This window comes from Onychomys torridus, chromosome X (genome assembly GCF_903995425.1).
Source record: "Onychomys torridus chromosome X, mOncTor1.1, whole genome shotgun sequence".
NCBI classification, from domain to species: Eukaryota; Metazoa; Chordata; class Mammalia; order Rodentia; family Cricetidae; genus Onychomys; species Onychomys torridus.
The window spans coordinates 59,277,825-59,295,510 of NC_050466.1; the positions used below are offsets into that span (position 1 = coordinate 59,277,825).

Here is a 17,686-nt window from a genome sequence, read left to right on the forward strand (position 1 = left end):
AGGAATTGAAAACACTCTTATAGATGCTCACATTTCAAATCCTTCTTGTTTTCTTGTATTGCAGGTAAACTTTATGTAATATCAATTTAAAGCAGGACTGTATGTAAATACTAAATTTACTTAGTTCATCTATATTCCGACTTACAGGTCAAGGAGGTCAAATAGTATATGCATATGATAGTTCTCCACTATATCTATCAATATAATCCTAGCCTCAAACAGTGAGTGTGGAAGCCATTCACACTTTTATATGTTCTGAATAGTTCACAAATCATGATAGCATTCTGCAGTGAAATTTTTAGAGAAATTTGTTTTGAAAAATGCCACCTGAATATGGACCATTTCTCTTTGAATATCATGTCTACTTCTTTTGTAATTATTATTTCATCCCATTTTGATATACCATGGATCAATTTGGAAATTTAAATATATTCTAAAGCCTAATTTTACCCAACTTTTCTTTTTTACTAATACATAGTTGGATATAGAATCTCTCACCATGAATGTTCCCTTTATCTCTTATATTATAGCCTTTTTAATTCCTAAGTTTATCTATTAATTATCTTCTATGTTTTTTGACCTAGGATTTTTCAAATGATAGACTGTTTGGGAATATTTTTTAATAAAGCAGTTTGCATTCTATTGATCATCTCTATATTTTATGGGTAGATACCACTGATATTTTACTTTGTAGTTATTTCTACATTTCAGATTTTTCTTTTCCTCTATTGTTGAGTTTTGAATTTCACCACTAACTTTATTCTCTGTTTCTCGAAGAAATGTAATCAGAATTGTACATTTTGCTCTAAGCCAACTCAGACTTTTATAGGCCTTGTTTTGATTGATTGGCCTTCAAAATCATTTCCCTTAAATTTAACAACCAACATGCCACAAAAGAAGGCCCCAAACCCTAATATTCATGTAGTGCCAGCTACCCTGCCAACTATTTTTAATATTTCATTCCTTTATAATCATTGGAACCCTGAATTATAGGTATGAGTTGGACTTCAATTTCAGTACCTCTCCATTCACTATATATATATGAAAGACCCCCCGGCACCCCTATAGTAATGCTATGTTTGCAAGGCTTATAAGGGAACAAAAGACAGTTCCAGGAAATAGAATGGCCCCACCGCAGCCCAGATAGCCGATAGATAAGCAGGATGTCAGGGGCAGACTGCCTGGCGTCAGTGCGGGAGGGCCAGAGCAGCTGGAATTCTAGATAGGGGTTGAGCCAACACACATATCTGGTTACCAAGGGAAAAACCTACAAACCGCCCTGAGCCTGAGTTCACGCCCCATTTGATTTATGCTCATATATTCGCGCCTCACTTTGACAGAGCTTTGTCCAATTAGAACCCTTTGACTATTCGCGCCTCACTTTGAATTGTCCAATCAGAGCTTTGTCCAATTAGAACCCTTTGACTATTCGCGCCTCACTTTGACAGAGCTTTGTCCAATTAGAACCCTTTGACTATTCGCGCCTCACTTTGAATTGTCCAATCAGAGCTTTGTCCAATCAGAACCCTTTGACTATTCGCGCCTCACTTTGACAGAGCTTTGTCCAATTAGAACCCTTTGACTATTCGCGCCTCACTTTGAATTGTCCAATCAGAGCTTTGTCCAATCAGAACCCTTTGACTATTCGCGCCTCACTTTGACAGAGCTTTGTCCAATTAGAACCTTTTGACTATTCGCGCCTCACTTTGACAGAGCTTTGTCCAATTAGAACCCTTTGACTATTCGCGCCTCACTTGAATTGTCCAATCAGAGCTTTGTAACCATTCGTGCCTTGTTTAAATTATCCAATCAGAACCCTTTGACTAATGCTTTCCCGCGCTTCTTGCTATAAAAACCCATCTTACCAACCCAGAGGCGCGCAAGTTTTCCGAGAGGCTTGGTTGCCCCAGGTACCTGTGTTTAAATAAACCTCGTGCTGTTGCATCTGATCCGTGGTCGCTGCGTGCTCCTTGAGCCGGGGGTCTCTCCTGAGGGGAGACCTCTCCGGGGGTCTTTCATTTGGCGAGCCAGCCAGGAGACAGAGACCCTCTACTCACTGACCACCAACCCACCATCAGGAGGTAAGCCGGCCGGCCTCGGTATTTATGTTTAAGCTCGAGCCGTCCTGTGTCCGTTTTGTCTCTGTGCTGTCTGTTTCTGTGTTTGAGTTCTGTTCCTGCGCAGCGTCCGGAGGGACCAGGAAAGGAGGCGGGCAAGGTCTGCCGTGAGGCCGGGCCGCCTGATTGTAGTGCCGGGAGAGGAGGCAGGCAGACTTGCCGTGAGGCCGGGCCGCCTGAGTCCCGCACTAGGGTATCTCCCCTAGTGTTCTGTATCGGGGTGAGGCTGAAGGGGCTGACGAGCCCGGACTTCGCTCACCAACCCTGGAAGACGTTCCATGGGAGTCTGAAGTCCCCTTTGGGGCACGGTTTTTCGGGGCCTCCCAGGTATCCGAGGGATACGTGGTGTTGGCAGGGGACGGGGGGCGCAAACCCTCCCAATCCCCGACTGAGTTCTTGCTTTCGGTTTTGCGCTGAAGCCGCGCAGCGCGATTTGTTGTAACGTCTGTTGTTTGTCTGTTTCTTGTTTGCTGCCTAATTCTTCTTTATCTAGACACCAGAATGGGACAAACCGTCGCTACGCCCCTGAGCCTCACTCTCGACCGCTGGTCGGACGTAAAAGGCCGTGGCAACAATGAAGGAGTCATCATCAAAAAGAATAAATGGACCACTCTCTGCGAGGCCGAATGGGTTATGATGGGTGTAGGCTGGCCCCGAGAGGGCTCCTTTAACCTCTCTTTGATTTCACAGATTGAAGGGAAGATTTTTGCCCCCAAACCCCACGGGCACCCGGACCAGGTCCCCTACATAGCCATCTGGAGATCCCTGGTAGAAAACCCATTTCCATGGGTCAAGCCCTTCCTCCTAGGTCCCTCTACAACCCCTTTGGCTTCTCCCCCGCCCTCCGCACCTCCTGCGATTTCTTCCTCCTCTTTATACCCTATACTTCCCCGCAAAGAGGCTCTCAAGCCTTCCGTCCTCCCCTCCGACCTAGACTCTCCCCTCATTGACCTCCTAACAGCTGAGCCGCCGCCTTATCGCGCGGCACTGGCCGCGCCAGCCGCGGGACCGGAAACAGGGATGACGGCCATCGGAGGGGCAGCAGCCCCTGAGAAGGTGGCAACTGGCGGGGACACAGGGGGGACCCCGGCTCCCTCACCCATCGCCGGTTGCCTTCGGGCCCGCCGGGATGACACCCCCCTGGAATCCAAGGCCTTTCCCCTCAGAGAAGGGCCCGGCCGCCATCTCCAGTACTGGCCATTCTCGGCCTCTGATCTCTATAACTGGAAACAATTTAACCCCCCGTTTTCCAAAGATCCCGTGGCATTAACCAACTTGATTGAGTCTATCCTAGTGACCCATCGGCCAACCTGGGATGACTGCCAACAGCTTTTGCAGACCCTCCTGACTGTGGAGGAGAAGCAGCGGGTGTTCCTGGAAGCACGGAAGCTGGTCCCCGGCGAAGATGGGAGACCTACCCAGCTCCCCAATCTCATTGACATAGCCTTTCCCCTCACGCGCCCGAATTGGGATTATACCACCGATGAAGGTAGGGGACACCTACGTCTCTATCGCCAGTTGCTTTTAGCGGGTCTCCGTGCCGCTGCTAGGCGGCCCACTAATTTGGCCCAGGTAAGAAGCACTATCCAGGGAAGGGAGGAGACGCCTGCCGCATTCTTAGAAAGGCTAAAAGAGGCTTATAGAATGTACACCCCCTATGATCCAGAGGACCCAGGGCAGGCGCCAGGAGTTATCCTGTCATTTATCTACCAGTCGAGCCCAGATATCAGGACTAAGTTACAGAGGTTAGAAGGACTGTCGACACTGAATCTTTCGGATCTGCTGAAGGAGGCAGAGAAAGTATTTAACAAGAGGGAAACCCCGGAGGAAAGGGAGGAGAGGATGTGGCAGAAGCAGGATGAGAGGGACAAGAGACGACACAAGGAGATCAAGACACTGGCCGCCGTAGTGTTGCAGGGTCAGGACAGAGAGGGAGTTAGGATGGGAGAACGAAGGCGACCCCCCTTGGAAAAGGACCAGTGTGCATACTGCAAGGGAAAAGGACATTGGGCTCGGGAATGCCCACAGAGACCACAGGGACCCCGACGACCCAGACCCAAGGCTGTGGACCTCCTTAATCTGGAAGACTAGGGGGGTCCAGGCCAGGAGCCCCCCCTGAGCCTCGGATAACCCTCAAGATCGGGGGGCAACCCATAACCTTCCTAGTTGATACGGGGGCCCAACATTCGGTCCTGACCCATACTGGGGGCACCCTCAGTGACCGTTCCGCCTTGGTCCAGGGGGCCACCGGTAGTAGGAGATACCAGTGGACGACTGAAAGAAAAGTCCAGTTGGCGTCGGGGCAAGTAACCCATTCTTTCCTACATATACCCGACTGCCCTCACCCGTTGCTGGGCCGGGACTTACTGACCAAATTAAAAGCACAGATTTACTTTGATGAAAGAGGACCCACGGTCACGGGGCCTGGGGGAACCCCTTTACAAGTCCTCGCCCTAAATCTGGAAGAAGAATACCGCCTTTTCGAGCCTGAGCCCCCTGAAGAACCACCGGGTGAGATGCAGGACTGGCTAGACAGGTTTCCACAGGTATGGGCAGAAACAGGAGGCTTGGGGCTTGCGCACGACCAGCCGCCCCTCGTCATTTCATTGAAGGCCTCCGCAGCCCCAATCTCAATCAGACAGTACCCCATGTCTCGGGAAGCGCAGGAGGGGATTAAACCCCACATCCGGCGGCTAATAGACCAGGGAGTGCTCAAACCCTGCCGATCTCCCTGGAATACTCCCCTCTTACCCGTCAAGAAACCAGGCATGGGGGAATTCAGACCGGTCCAGGACTTAAGGGAGGTCAATAAGCGGGTAGAAGACATACACCCCACAGTACCTAACCCCTACAACCTCCTCAGCACCCTCCCACCGACCCATACTTGGTATACGGTGCTGGATCTAAAAGATGCTTTCTTTTGCTTGAGACTGCATCCTCAGAGCCAGCTACTGTTTGCTTTTGAATGGAGGGACCCAGAAATCGGGCTTTCAGGACAGCTGACCTGGACCCGGCTCCCTCAAGGGTTCAAGAATAGCCCAACACTCTTTGATGAGGCCCTCCATGCAGATCTAGCCGGATTCCGGGTAGAGCACCCAACCTTGACTCTGCTCCAGTACGTAGATGACCTCCTCTTGGCCGCCAGGAGCCGGACCGAATGCTTGGAAGGAACTCAGGCTCTGCTGACCAGGCTTGGGGAGAAGGGCTACAGGGCCTCAGTCAAAAAGGCCCAGATATGCCAAAACAAAGTTATCTATTTGGGCTACACCCTGGAGGGAGGGCGAAGATGGCTGACCGAGGCCAGAAAAGAGGCAATTGTCTCAATCCCCCCTCCCAAGGGCCCTCGGCAAGTCCGAGAATTTTTGGGCACGGCCGGCTACTGCCGCCTCTGGATTCCTGGGTTTGCTGAACTGGCTGCCCCCCTGTATCCTCTCACTAAGCCGGGAATTATGTTCCGATGGGAGGAAGAACATCAACAGGCCTTCCAACAAATTAAGAGAGCATTGCTCGAGTCACCAGCCCTGGGCCTACCAGATCTAACTAAGCCCTTCGAACTATTCGTGGATGAGAACTCAGGTTTTGCCAAAGGGGTATTAGTGCAAAAACTGGGGCCCTGGAGGAGGCCGGTGGCCTATCTATCCAAGAAATTGGACCCGGTAGCCAATGGATGGCCCCCTTGCTTACGCATGGTGGCCGCTATTGCAGTCCTGCTCAAGGATGCGGGTAAACTGACTCTGGGTCAGCCAATGACTGTGCTATCCTCCCATGCGGTGGAAGCCCTAGTCCGGCAGCCCCCAGACAGATGGCTCTCCAACTCCAGAATGACTTATTATCAGGCCTTGCTGCTAGATACCGACCGAGTGACTTTCGGCCCCACAGTCTCCCTCAATCCGGCCACCCTACTACCCCTGCCTGCCTCCTCGGGGGAGCATGATTGCCTCCAGATCCTGGCGGAAGCGCACGGTACCCGTCCAGACCTGACCGATCAACCATTAAAGGACTCAGACTATGTCTGGTTCACGGACGGGAGCAGCTTCCTCGAGGAAGGGACGAGAAGAGCAGGAGCAGCTGTCACCACTGAGTCAGAGGTGGTCTGGGCCTCGCCGTTGCCGGCTGGAACATCGGCCCAGAGAGCGGAGCTGATCGCACTCGCCCAGGCCCTCCGGATGGCAGAAGGTAAGAGACTCACAGTCTATACTGACAGCAGATATGCCTTCGCCACTGCTCATATGCATGGAGAAATCTACAGACGAAGGGGCCTCCTGACTTCAGAAGGTAAAGGAATCAAGAATAAAAAGGAGATTCTGGATCTCCTACAAGCACTATTCCTCCCACGGCAGCTCAGTATAATGCACTGTCCAGGGCATCAAAAGGGGAACACAGCAGTGGCTCGGGGAAACAGGCTGGCTGACCTAACCGCCCGAGCCGCAGCCTCCCAACCACCCAAGGAAGGGCAGCTGATGCTCCTGCAGGGTCACCCGCCGCCTGGCAGAGGCCCTATGCCCTACAGCCCTGAGGACCATGAGCTAGCAAAGAAAATGGGGGCGGAATGGGACTCTGAGAAGCAGGCTTATACAAAAGAAGACAAACTAGTCATGCCTACTTCCCATACCCAATACATGCTCAAGTTCCTTCATGCACTGACCCATCTAGGCAAGGGCAAAATGAAGGCCCTACTGGCCGACGAGACTTCTGGGGCTATACTACTGAACCAGGACCAAATACTCCAGCAAGTGACCTCTAGCTGTCCAGCATGCACCCAAGTGAACCCCGGAAAGGCCCACTTAGGCAAGGGAACCCGCCTAAGGGGCCATCGCCCTGGGACTCATTGGGAAATAGATTTCACAGAGGTAAAGCCCGGACTCTATGGCTACCGTTACCTCCTGGTTTTTGTGGACACCTTTTCTGGATGGATGGAAGCATTCCCCACCAAGAAGGAAACAGCCAACGTCGTGGCCAAAAAGCTGTTGGAGGACATTTTTCCCAGATATGGGATGCCCCAGGTAATGGGGTCCGATAATGGGCCTGCCTTCGTCTCCCAGGTAAGTCAGAGGGTGGCCAGATTGCTGGGGATTGATTGGAAGCTTCATTGTGCATACCGGCCCCAGAGCTCAGGACAGGTAGAACGAGCTAATAGAACCATTAAGGAGACTTTGACCAAATTAACGCTTGCAACTGGCTCTAGAGACTGGGTGCTCCTACTCCCTTTAGCCCTTTACCGGGCCCGGAATACCCCCGGACCCTATGGTTTGACTCCCTTTGAAATTATATATGGGGCCCCCCCCACCTATTGTGAATTTCCTTCATCCTGACATTTCGTCCTTCGCTACCAGCCCTACCTTAGAGGCACACCTCCAGGCCCTCCAGCTGGTACAGAAGGAAGTTTGGAAACCTCTGGCAGCAGCCTACCGAGAGCAACTGGACCACCCAATAGTCCCTCATCCCTTCCAGATCGGGGACTCCGTCTGGGTTCGGCGACACCAGACCAAGAATTTGGAACCACGGTGGAAGGGACCATACACCGTCCTGCTGACCACACCAACCGCTCTCAAGGTCGACGGGATTGCTGCCTGGGTCCACGCCTCCCACGTGAAGGCTGCTAAGGAGATTGACCCGACCAGCGCCAAGGAGTCCACATGGAAGGTACAGCGCACTCAAAATCCACTGAAGATAAGACTCTCTCGTGCCTGATTCTCCTCCTTACTCTTACCCCTCTCCCAACCCTGGGGTCAGGGTCCCCTCACCAGGTTAAAAGGCTCATTTGGCAAGTTATATCCCAAACCGGGGAGACCATATGGTCAACCACAGCTAACCATGCCCCCCACACCTGGTGGCCCCCCCTAACTCCCGATATTTGCCAGCTGGTAGCGGGCCTGGACGCTTGGGACATTGCTCATTTGAGTCACTCTGACTTCCCGGTTCGCACGGCCCGGTCAATCAGACCTGGGGGAGGACGAGGCCATCTCCCACAGAGGGGACCTGGATGTATCAATGCAGACACCCGTTGTTCCTTGTCCACTTATGACTTTTATGTCTGTCCCCGTGATGGCCGCAACCGGAATGAGGCCCGTAGATGTGGGGGATATGAGGAATTCTTCTGCAAACAATGGGGATGTGAGACCACCGGCGGGGCCTATTGGAAGCCCAGCTCTAGTTGGGACCTGATAACGGTGTCTAAAAATTATTCCAGCCCCAACAAATGTACAGTCAGCACTGAGGGAACTGTCCCCTTACCCATTGTTATCTCTTTCACTGAAAAGGGCAAGGAGGACAGAGGATGGCAGTCCGGGCATACTTGGGGACTCAGGTTTTATATGACAGGGTTTAACAAAGGCCTGACCTTCAAAATTCAGCTCAAGGCAGAAACCACCCCCCTGTCAGTTGGTCCCAACTCGGTCCTCTCAGATCAGAAACCCCCGTCCCAGACAGGACAGGGTAAGCAACTCCCCACTCCCACTACGTCACTCAATATGAATGTTCCCAACATAACTGCAGCCCCAACAACTGCAGCCCCCGCCAGGACCCGCCTAGGAACAGGGGATCGACTCCTTGGTCTACTGCAAGGAGCCTATTCCACCCTAAATGCCACCCAGCCTAACCGAACTCAGGAATGTTGGCTATGTTTACTCTCCCTCCCTCCCTATTATGAAGGGGTAGCAGTACAAGGCCCGCACTCCCAGCTGGACACCCCCCCCCTCGCGATGCCTGAGAGAGACCCAACATAAGCTGACTCTGTCAGAAGTATCTGGACAGGGATTATGCCTGGGGAATCCTCCCCCATCCCATCGTGGCCTCTGTAATACTATTGTGACCTCGGGAACCGGATATTCCATTAGTCCTAATGGAACTTACTGGGCATGCGACACGGGACTCACTCACTGTGCATCCTGGTCATTACTGCAAGGCAATGAGTCCAGCTTTTGTGTATTAATAGAACTGTTTCCCAGGATAACCTATCATGAGCCTGAAGACATTTATGCTCAATTTGAGATGGGACCCGCCCGAACCAAGAGGGAACCTGTGTCCCTGACCTTAGCCCTTATGTTAGGAGGTCTCACTATGGGGGGAGTTGCGGCTGGGATAGGAACAGGAGCAACTGCCCTAGTTGAAACTCAACACATCCAACAGCTCCAAGCCGCCATGAACCAGGATATACAGGCTCTGGAGGAATCTATAAGTGCCTTAGAAAAGTCCTTAACCTCTCTCTCTGAGGTAGTACTCCAGAATCGTAGGGGACTGGACATCCTGTTTCTACAGGAGGGGGGACTATGTGCCGCTCTAAAGGAAGAATGCTGTTTCTATGCTGATCATACAGGTTTGGTCAGAGATAGCATGGCGAAACTCAGAGAGCGGTTGAAGCAGAGACAGAGATATTTTGAGGAACAACAAGGATGGTTCGAGGGATGGTTCCGCAGGTCCCCATGGCTCACCACCCTCATATCGACCATCATGGGCCCTCTGCTGATTCTTGTGCTTATTTTGATGTTTGGCCCTTGCATTTTAAACAGGCTCATTCAATTTATTAAGGAGAGAATTTCGGTGGTTCAGACTCTGGTACTAACTCAACAATATCAACGACTCCATCAGTCAGAGACTGAGACACCACCCCTGGCCCCTCACCTTTATGCACCTCAGTAAATGAAAGATTCCATTTAGTTAAAAAGAAAATGGGGGAATGAAAGACCCCCCGGCACCCCTATAGTAATGCTATGTTTGCAAGGCTTATAAGGGAACAAAAGACAGTTCCAGGAAATAGAATGGCCCCACCGCAGCCCAGATAGCCGATAGATAAGCAGGATGTCAGGGGCAGACTGCCTGGCGTCAGTGCGGGAGGGCCAGAGCAGCTGGAATTCTAGATAGGGGTTGAGCCAACACACATATCTGGTTACCAAGGGAAAAACCTACAAACCGCCCTGAGCCTGAGTTCACGCCCCATTTGATTTATGCTCATATATTTGCGCCTCACTTTGACAGAGCTTTGTCCAATTAGAACCCTTTGACTATTCGCGCCTCACTTTGAATTGTCCAATCAGAGCTTTGTCCAATTAGAACCCTTTGACTATTCGCGCCTCACTTTGACAGAGCTTTGTCCAATTAGAACCCTTTGACTATTCGCGCCTCACTTTGAATTGTCCAATCAGAGCTTTGTCCAATCAGAACCCTTTGACTATTCGCGCCTCACTTTGACAGAGCTTTGTCCAATTAGAACCCTTTGACTATTCGCGCCTCACTTTGACAGAGCTTTGTCCAATTAGAACCCTTTGACTATTCGCGCCTCACTTGAATTGTCCAATCAGAGCTTTGTAACCATTCGTGCCTTGTTTAAATTATCCAATCAGAACCCTTTGACTAATGCTTTCCCGCGCTTCTTGCTATAAAAACCCATCTTACCAACCCAGAGGCGCGCAAGTTTTCCGAGAGGCTTGGTTGCCCCAGGTACCTGTGTTTAAATAAACCTCGTGCTGTTGCATCTGATCCGTGGTCGCTGCGTGCTCCTTGAGCCGGGGGTCTCTCCTGAGGGGAGACCTCTCCGGGGGTCTTTCAATATATATGTATATATATGTATGTATGTATGTATGTATGTATATGTATATGTATATGTATATGTATATATATGTATATGTATATTTACAAAAGTTAATGACAGGCAATGGATCACACAGCCCATCTCAGAAACTTTTTCTAAGGAATTTGAAATTGTAGTCGCACTGAAAACTGTAAAAGCAAACATGTGAAGTTTAGTAATACATATTACAAAGGTCAATATATCCCAAAGTTATGTTGTCAACATCTAATCTGCATAAAAGTCATCAAGGAGATATTTGGCTTTCTTGCTTCTCACTAAATCTTTGAGATCTGGAATATCTTTTGGCCCTTCAGCACAACTTAATTTGGGCTGCTTACATTTCAAGGGCTCCAGAGCTACCTGGGGCTAGCAGCCACTGCATTGGGAAGGTCAATTTTATGCCACACTACTTTGGAATGTAAATGTTTATTAGCAGCATTAGAGAAAAATTCAGTGTAAGTGGTTATTTTTTTTTTAATCCCAGCTTGACATAAGAAAGTCTGCCTCTTGCTGGAAATAATTTTGTGGCTATTTTGTTCTAATTGTACGTACACAATTAATTCTCCCTCCGTTTTCACCCTCATTATGCAGCTTAGCTTCTTTTCCCAATCTACATAGCCAAAAGTCAGAAGTGCCTTCTTGAAGCCAACTGTTAATCCATTCAAAAGACAGATTAAACATTTTTTTTTAATTTGATGCCAGCTGCATATATATTTCTCCACACGGCTGAGTTACATTTCAAGCAAATGCCAGGCCCCAGTTCACACAGGGCTTTTTATCGATTCTGGGACAGCATTGGGGTTGGGGCAAGCATCTGATTGCTTTCCTTTATTCAATTCCCCAAGAGTGTTATGAGAAGGAAATAACACACACACACACACACACACACACACACACACACACACACACACGCACGCACACAGAGAGAGAGAGAGAGAGAGAGAGAGAGAGAGAGAGCAATTTATTTGAAATCTATGAAGCATCCACCATTTCACGATTTCTCCTGCCAGCGTTCTGCCAACATTAATCTCCCAACTCCAGCAGTATCACAATTTAGAGACTGGAATTTGAAATAATGAAGGACGCCCTTCCTCGGTGGGAGCATTGAACAGATTGGCAGGCTGGGACAATAAGAAGTGTACACCATTAATTTTTTTCTTTATTATTATGTGTTTTAAATTTTATACATCAGCCATGGGTTCCCCTGTCCTCCCCCCTCCCGCCCCCAACCCCACCCTCCTCCCAGCCCTTCCCCTCCATTCCCATCTCCTCCAGGACCAAGACACCCTGGGGATTCATTTAAACCTGGTGGATTCAGTACAGGCAGGTCCTGTTACCTCCTTCCAAACTGAGCAAAGTGTCCCTGTGTAAGCCCAAGGTTCCAAACAGCCAGCTCATGCACTAAGGACAGATCCTGGTCCCGCAGACTGGGTGCCTCCTAAACAGATCAAGCTATTCAGTTGTCTCACTTATCCAGAGGGCCTGATCCAGCTAGGGGCTCCACAGCCTTTGGTTCATAATTCATGTGCTTCCATTCGTTTGGCTATTTGTCCCTGTGCTTTTTGCAATCTTGGATTCAACAATTCACGCTCTTGCAGACCCTCCTCTTTCTGGACAGTTGGACAATTGGAGCTCCACCTGGGGCCTGGCTGAGGATCTCTGCATCCACTTCCATCAGTTATTGGATGAGAGTTCCAAGACAACTGTTAGGGTGTTTAGTCATCTGATCACCGGACTAGGTCAGATCAGGCCTTCTCTCTACCTTTGCCAGCAGTCTACAGAGGATGTATCATTGTGGATTTCTGGGGACCTCTCGAGCACTCTGCCTATTCCTGGTCTCATGTGGTCATCATTTATCATGGTCTGTTATTCCTCATTCTCCCTTTCTGTTCTTGATCCAGCTGGGATCTCCTGTTCCCCTAAGCTTTCTTTCCCTCAAACCTTGTCCTTCATTACTCCCACTGTCGTCCAGGTTGTTCATGTAGATCTCATCCATTTCTCTGTCATTGGGTGATCCTTGGGTCTTTCCTAGGGTCCTGTTTTCTAGGTAGCCTCCCTGGAGTTGTGTGGCAGTCTAGTCATCTTTGTTTTACATCTAGTATCTTCCTATGAGTGAGTACATAAAAAAAGAGAGAAAAAAAAAGAATTAGAATATGACTTCGGTCCGTTGGAGCAAGGGGTCTGACCAAGTCCTGCTTCCCAGCTGTCTCATACTGTGTTAATAAATTGGTCGCCGTGAAAAAAATAAAAATAAAAAGAAGTATACAGCAGCAGCTAGGAGTTCCCTAGGACAGCCTGACTTAGATGACAAACAGCAGAGAACAGCTGTTAAAGGTTCAGCCAGAAACCTTTATGTCAATATGCCAAAGATCATCTTACTTAAGAATTGTAGAATTTGGGGAGAGTTACCTAATCTCTCTACCTTTTTTTTCCTTCATCTCAATACAGGTACCATAACACCTACTGCATGAGTCTACCAGGAAGATTTAAGGATATCATGGTGCATAAAGATTTGTTACAATCTTTCTTTTTTTTTTTTTTTTTTTTTTTTTTTTTTTTTACTGGTTTTTCGAGACAGGGTTTCTTGGTGTAATTTTGATGCCTTTCCGGGATCTCACTCTGTAAACCAGGCTGGCCTCAAATTCACACAGATCCTCAGGGCACTACCTCCTGAGTTCTGGGATTAAGGGCGTGCACCACCACCGCCCAGCTAAGATTTGTTACAATCTTTAAGCAAATTACATGGATAAAAATTGTTAAAGTTTATAATGAAGTAACTATCTCCATGCTTGTGAGTCAAAGCCAGCCCTGCTATTAGCTAGGTTTGAGGCTACTGAACATGTTTCTTATTTCTCTACAACTCAGATTCCATGACTAATCTGATAAGGTCAAGGTCTTAGCCTTGTAAAGTAGTTGTAGTTGTTAAAAATCAATGTGGCAGTGTATGTACTTTACACAGTATAAGGCACACAATGGTCGTTTTATGAATGTCACCTCTTGATCTGTTATAATGATAAAATTTCCAGGATGAGTCTTGTTTTCAGCTCAAGCTTATCTGAAAGTATGTAGCCCAAACTGGCCTCAAATCCTCCAGCCTCAGCCATTTATTTTGAAATGGACACTGGAAGAGAACACATGAGACCTTTAAGACAGCCTGCTTTGGAAGGCACACACAGTACACCACCTACAAGCCCACAGCAGCAGTGCAGTGACCTGCTGGAGTTGTCACTAGAGCTCACATACCCCATCTGTGATTGCCTCTTCTTGTTCTCCTTCTTGTCTCTTTCATGGCCATTGTTCACACTCCTCAGGATGAGGACAGCCTGAGCCCTTAGCTCTCATCATTCTAACGCCTTCCTTGCTTCCCACCTGACCCTCATTGCACATTCACATAGCACTTGAGCCCTGGGGTCGTTCCATTGGTCTCTTTATTTACAAAATGATGTTTTAACAAAGTAAAAGAGGGACGACTTTATTATCTGGACATCAGAAAAAGAAAATAAAGAGGCTACAGGACCGGAGAAGTCTCAGTTCTTTGACTCAAATTATGTACAACAGATGAGACGGGGCTTAATTGTGGCAAGCTATTTTAAATCAATCTACATGTTTCCTGTTTTCTGTTGCCCCTAGACTCATAAAAAAAAAAAAGAAAGAAAGAAAGAAAAAGAAAACCTCAATGCTATTAGCCATAAAAATGCCTCTGGCAGAGGAGCAGCTTGTAAGAGGACAGTGACAGCAGGATGTATATAAAATGTGTGATGAAAGGCAGGCTCCTCAAAAACAGAGGGCTTCCCCTGGGAAATTAGGACTGGCAAGCTCAGGAGTACACTCCATATGCCCTGTCCTACATCATCAGCCACAGCCACCTGTGCAAAATGTCCCCACCTTCAAATGTGCCCACGGTCAGGCTTTCCCATGCTGTCGTTTTTCTTTTTATGTCTCCAGACATGTACTCTCACTTTCGTTTTCTCTTCTCCTACACCTTGTTCATTTAATTATTCATTTGATAAACATATACGTAGCATTATGTGTTTCAGTGTTGTTTCCACTTTCCCAAATAGCTTTCCTCGTCTGCCTGAATCGTAATCATGACAGTATAGTGATGAAAATACATGTACCTAGGCCCTTTCTCAACTCCAGTGGATGGGGGCCTCTCATGGATGGACACAGGGACTTGAAACTGTGATGTTCTCTGGTTGTATTCAAATATACAGGTTAGCATGGGGGTGATATACATTGTACTCACTAGCCATAGATTTCTCTTATGCATAGGCTGTCTTTCTCGTAGAGGAAAATTATTTCCAATCATCACTTCCAACTCATCACCTGATCCCTCACACCCTATCTATTAGACAAGCTAACACTAGCTGCTTTAACAGATACGTACATGCCCCTCAATTATGCAGCTTAAGACAGGAATGGCTTACTTCTCACATAATACTTTAATATAGGCTAGTCACTTATGCAACTGTTCTCAAAGTAGTGATTGTAGGACCAGATAGCGTTCCACTTGTAGCTACACAGCCTAGACATTCTTCAGGAATGCCCAGCAGTCCAGCCTGCCAGAAAAGAAAGGGCATGAAGGACTTCAATGCAGGTTTTCAGGAGTCAGGCCTGAATAAGGCCATTTACTCTTTCTGTATACTTTCCACTAGTCATACAAGGTGGCATAACCAGAGTGAACATCAACGAATATTTAATGGTCATCAAATGATGCTCTCAGAGAGCAATGGTTTTACTTATTTCTATTTTTCACTAGTAAGCCAACTCAGGAACATTTGGTTTTGATTTTGAAAGTAATACATACAGAGTTTGTTAGTAACAAAATAACAGTACGTTTTTCAAGTTTGTCAAGGAACAAAAACAGTATGTCTTTCTTGCTGTTGAAAGACAAGGATGGAAAGTCAGCTCTAGTGTTGTACCTGTGCTCCTTTGTGGGGAGAGCTTGAGTGAGCTTGGCAGCCACACCATGCTATTGTAGACCTCCCAGGCCATGCTAATCCATAGAAATATTCTTTTAAGATTTATTTATTTAGTATACAGAAGAGGGCGCCAGATCTCATTACAGATGGTTGTGAGCCACCATGTGGGTGCTGGGAATTGAACTCAGGACCTCTGGAAGAACAGTCAGTGCTCTTAACCTCTGAGCCATCTCTCCAGCCCAGAAATATTCTTAAAGAGGAGGTACGGCTAAGATCTCCTCTATATAAGATACCCTGGCTACAGTTTATCTATGTGAGGGGAAAGAAGCATCACTGCTGTTAATCAAAGACAAAAGATATTTCTTCATTTACCGATAGGAATAAGACTTGCCATCTTGTCATCTCCTTTGGATCTTCCAGGACTATAACAACTGCCATTGCCCAAACACATCATCTGTCTGGAGACCGGATACAGACTTGATAAGACAATGACATCTACAACTGAGAGCCTTGAGTCACTTCAGAAACAGATGAGCTCTCTTGCCAGGACTGTGCTCCAAAACAAAAGACCTCATAAGTGCTAAACATGGGAGGACTTGCTTGGTATTTGGAAAAGAATGTTGCTTTTATGTAAACAAATCAGATGTTGTTAAACTAATGTCAACACTCTCAAAAAAAAAAAAAAAAAAACTACACAAAGACCTAATCTCAAAATTCCAGCCTATAGAACAAAATAGCTGGTTCCATAAGCCCTTATTTTCTTGGCTCCTACCCTTTATTGGTATGCTGATTATCCTATGTTTTATTTTGATGTTTGCTCCCATTTTATTTAGTTCCTCCAGTGACAGATCACCACCACTGCTAAATTACCAGCAGTCAGGTAATGGTTCACTACCAGGCTCTGGAACCTTCTGAAACAGGCGAGAGGTTCCTCAGGGATTGCAATGATACCTCTCCATTAAAAAATAAAATGGGAGATGTTGGAAGACATTGCTGGCTGGTCAGAGGTCTCAGCCTCCCCATGCCCTGGCAGCTTATCTCAATAGCTCAACAGCATGGAGTTCCCTGCCTCCTAGCAGCTTATCTCAATAGCTCAACAGCGTGGAGTTGCCTGCCTCCAGCAAAGCTTCCTGCTCTCTACCTGCCCTTATCTGGAGAAAGTCCTTGGGCTTGGAAGACTGACCTTATCTAAAAGCTTTCTCTAAACCAGATGCCTAATTTGTCTTTATCTTGACCCTTGGCACAGATCCTTGCTAAGAAGATTTGCTATAGGCGCTCTGCTATAGGACCTTACTGTCATATACCAAGCCTTGCAAAAGGAGTATGCCTATATATTCCTTATAGCCTGGAAGAAAATTGAGCTGATTCACTGAAATCTGTCTCCCAGAGGCTGTCTCCATTACTGCTCATGGTCTGTGTACAAATTTTCTGTCATTTCTACTTGTTTCCCCTTTCGACCTGGTGGCCAACAGGGTGAGAGGGAAAGAGGATCCCATAATTTGTAGGTGGAGTTTTCTGTCCCACCAGCCCACTCCCAAATAACCACACAGAGACTTATTAATTATAAATGATCAGCAGATAGCTTAGGCTTGTTCCTAACTAGCTCTTATAAATCAAATTAACCCATATTTCTTATCTATACTCTACCACATGGTGGTACCTTGTCAGCACAGCATGTTCAACTCCTGCTTCCTCTGTATGTGGTTGGTGACTCTGGACTCTTTCTTCCCCATATTCTCTTTTTGTCTACAAGACCTGCCTAACCTCTACCTTACTAGCTATTGGACATTTAACCCTTTATTAAACCAATCTGACTGTCAAATCTTCACAGTGTAAAAAAGGATTATTCCACAACAGAAGTGTTGCAAGTAATGCAGACAATAGGTTTTCAGTGGGAAATAGACTCCATGAAAAATGTAGCTAGAGGTCATTTGCATATTTTGGCCCCAAATTGCTGTTGTTTTATTTCCTGAGAAATTGAGTAGCTTGGATTTAAAAACTAATGGGCTGATTTCTTAGAAATAGTATTAATTCTGTTGGATGGTTATTACTGATGACTCATTCAGGTCTATAGTGAAAAA

At 47.5% G+C, this 17,686-nt stretch overlaps 1 protein-coding gene across 1 annotated transcript; it reads left to right on the forward strand.

Annotated features, from left to right (window-relative positions):
- Nucleotides 1–2,427: 2,427 nt before the first annotated feature.
- On the forward strand, nt 2,428–8,842 carry LOC118574647. The gene is given in 7 exon segments (XM_036175583.1): nt 2,428–3,863; nt 4,256–5,004; nt 5,089–5,488; nt 5,954–6,293; nt 6,957–7,396; nt 7,398–7,790; nt 7,979–8,842. Coding segments are annotated over 7 exon segments (4,431 nt in total). The 5' UTR covers nt 2,428–2,618.
- Nucleotides 8,843–17,686: the final 8,844 nt, after the last annotated feature.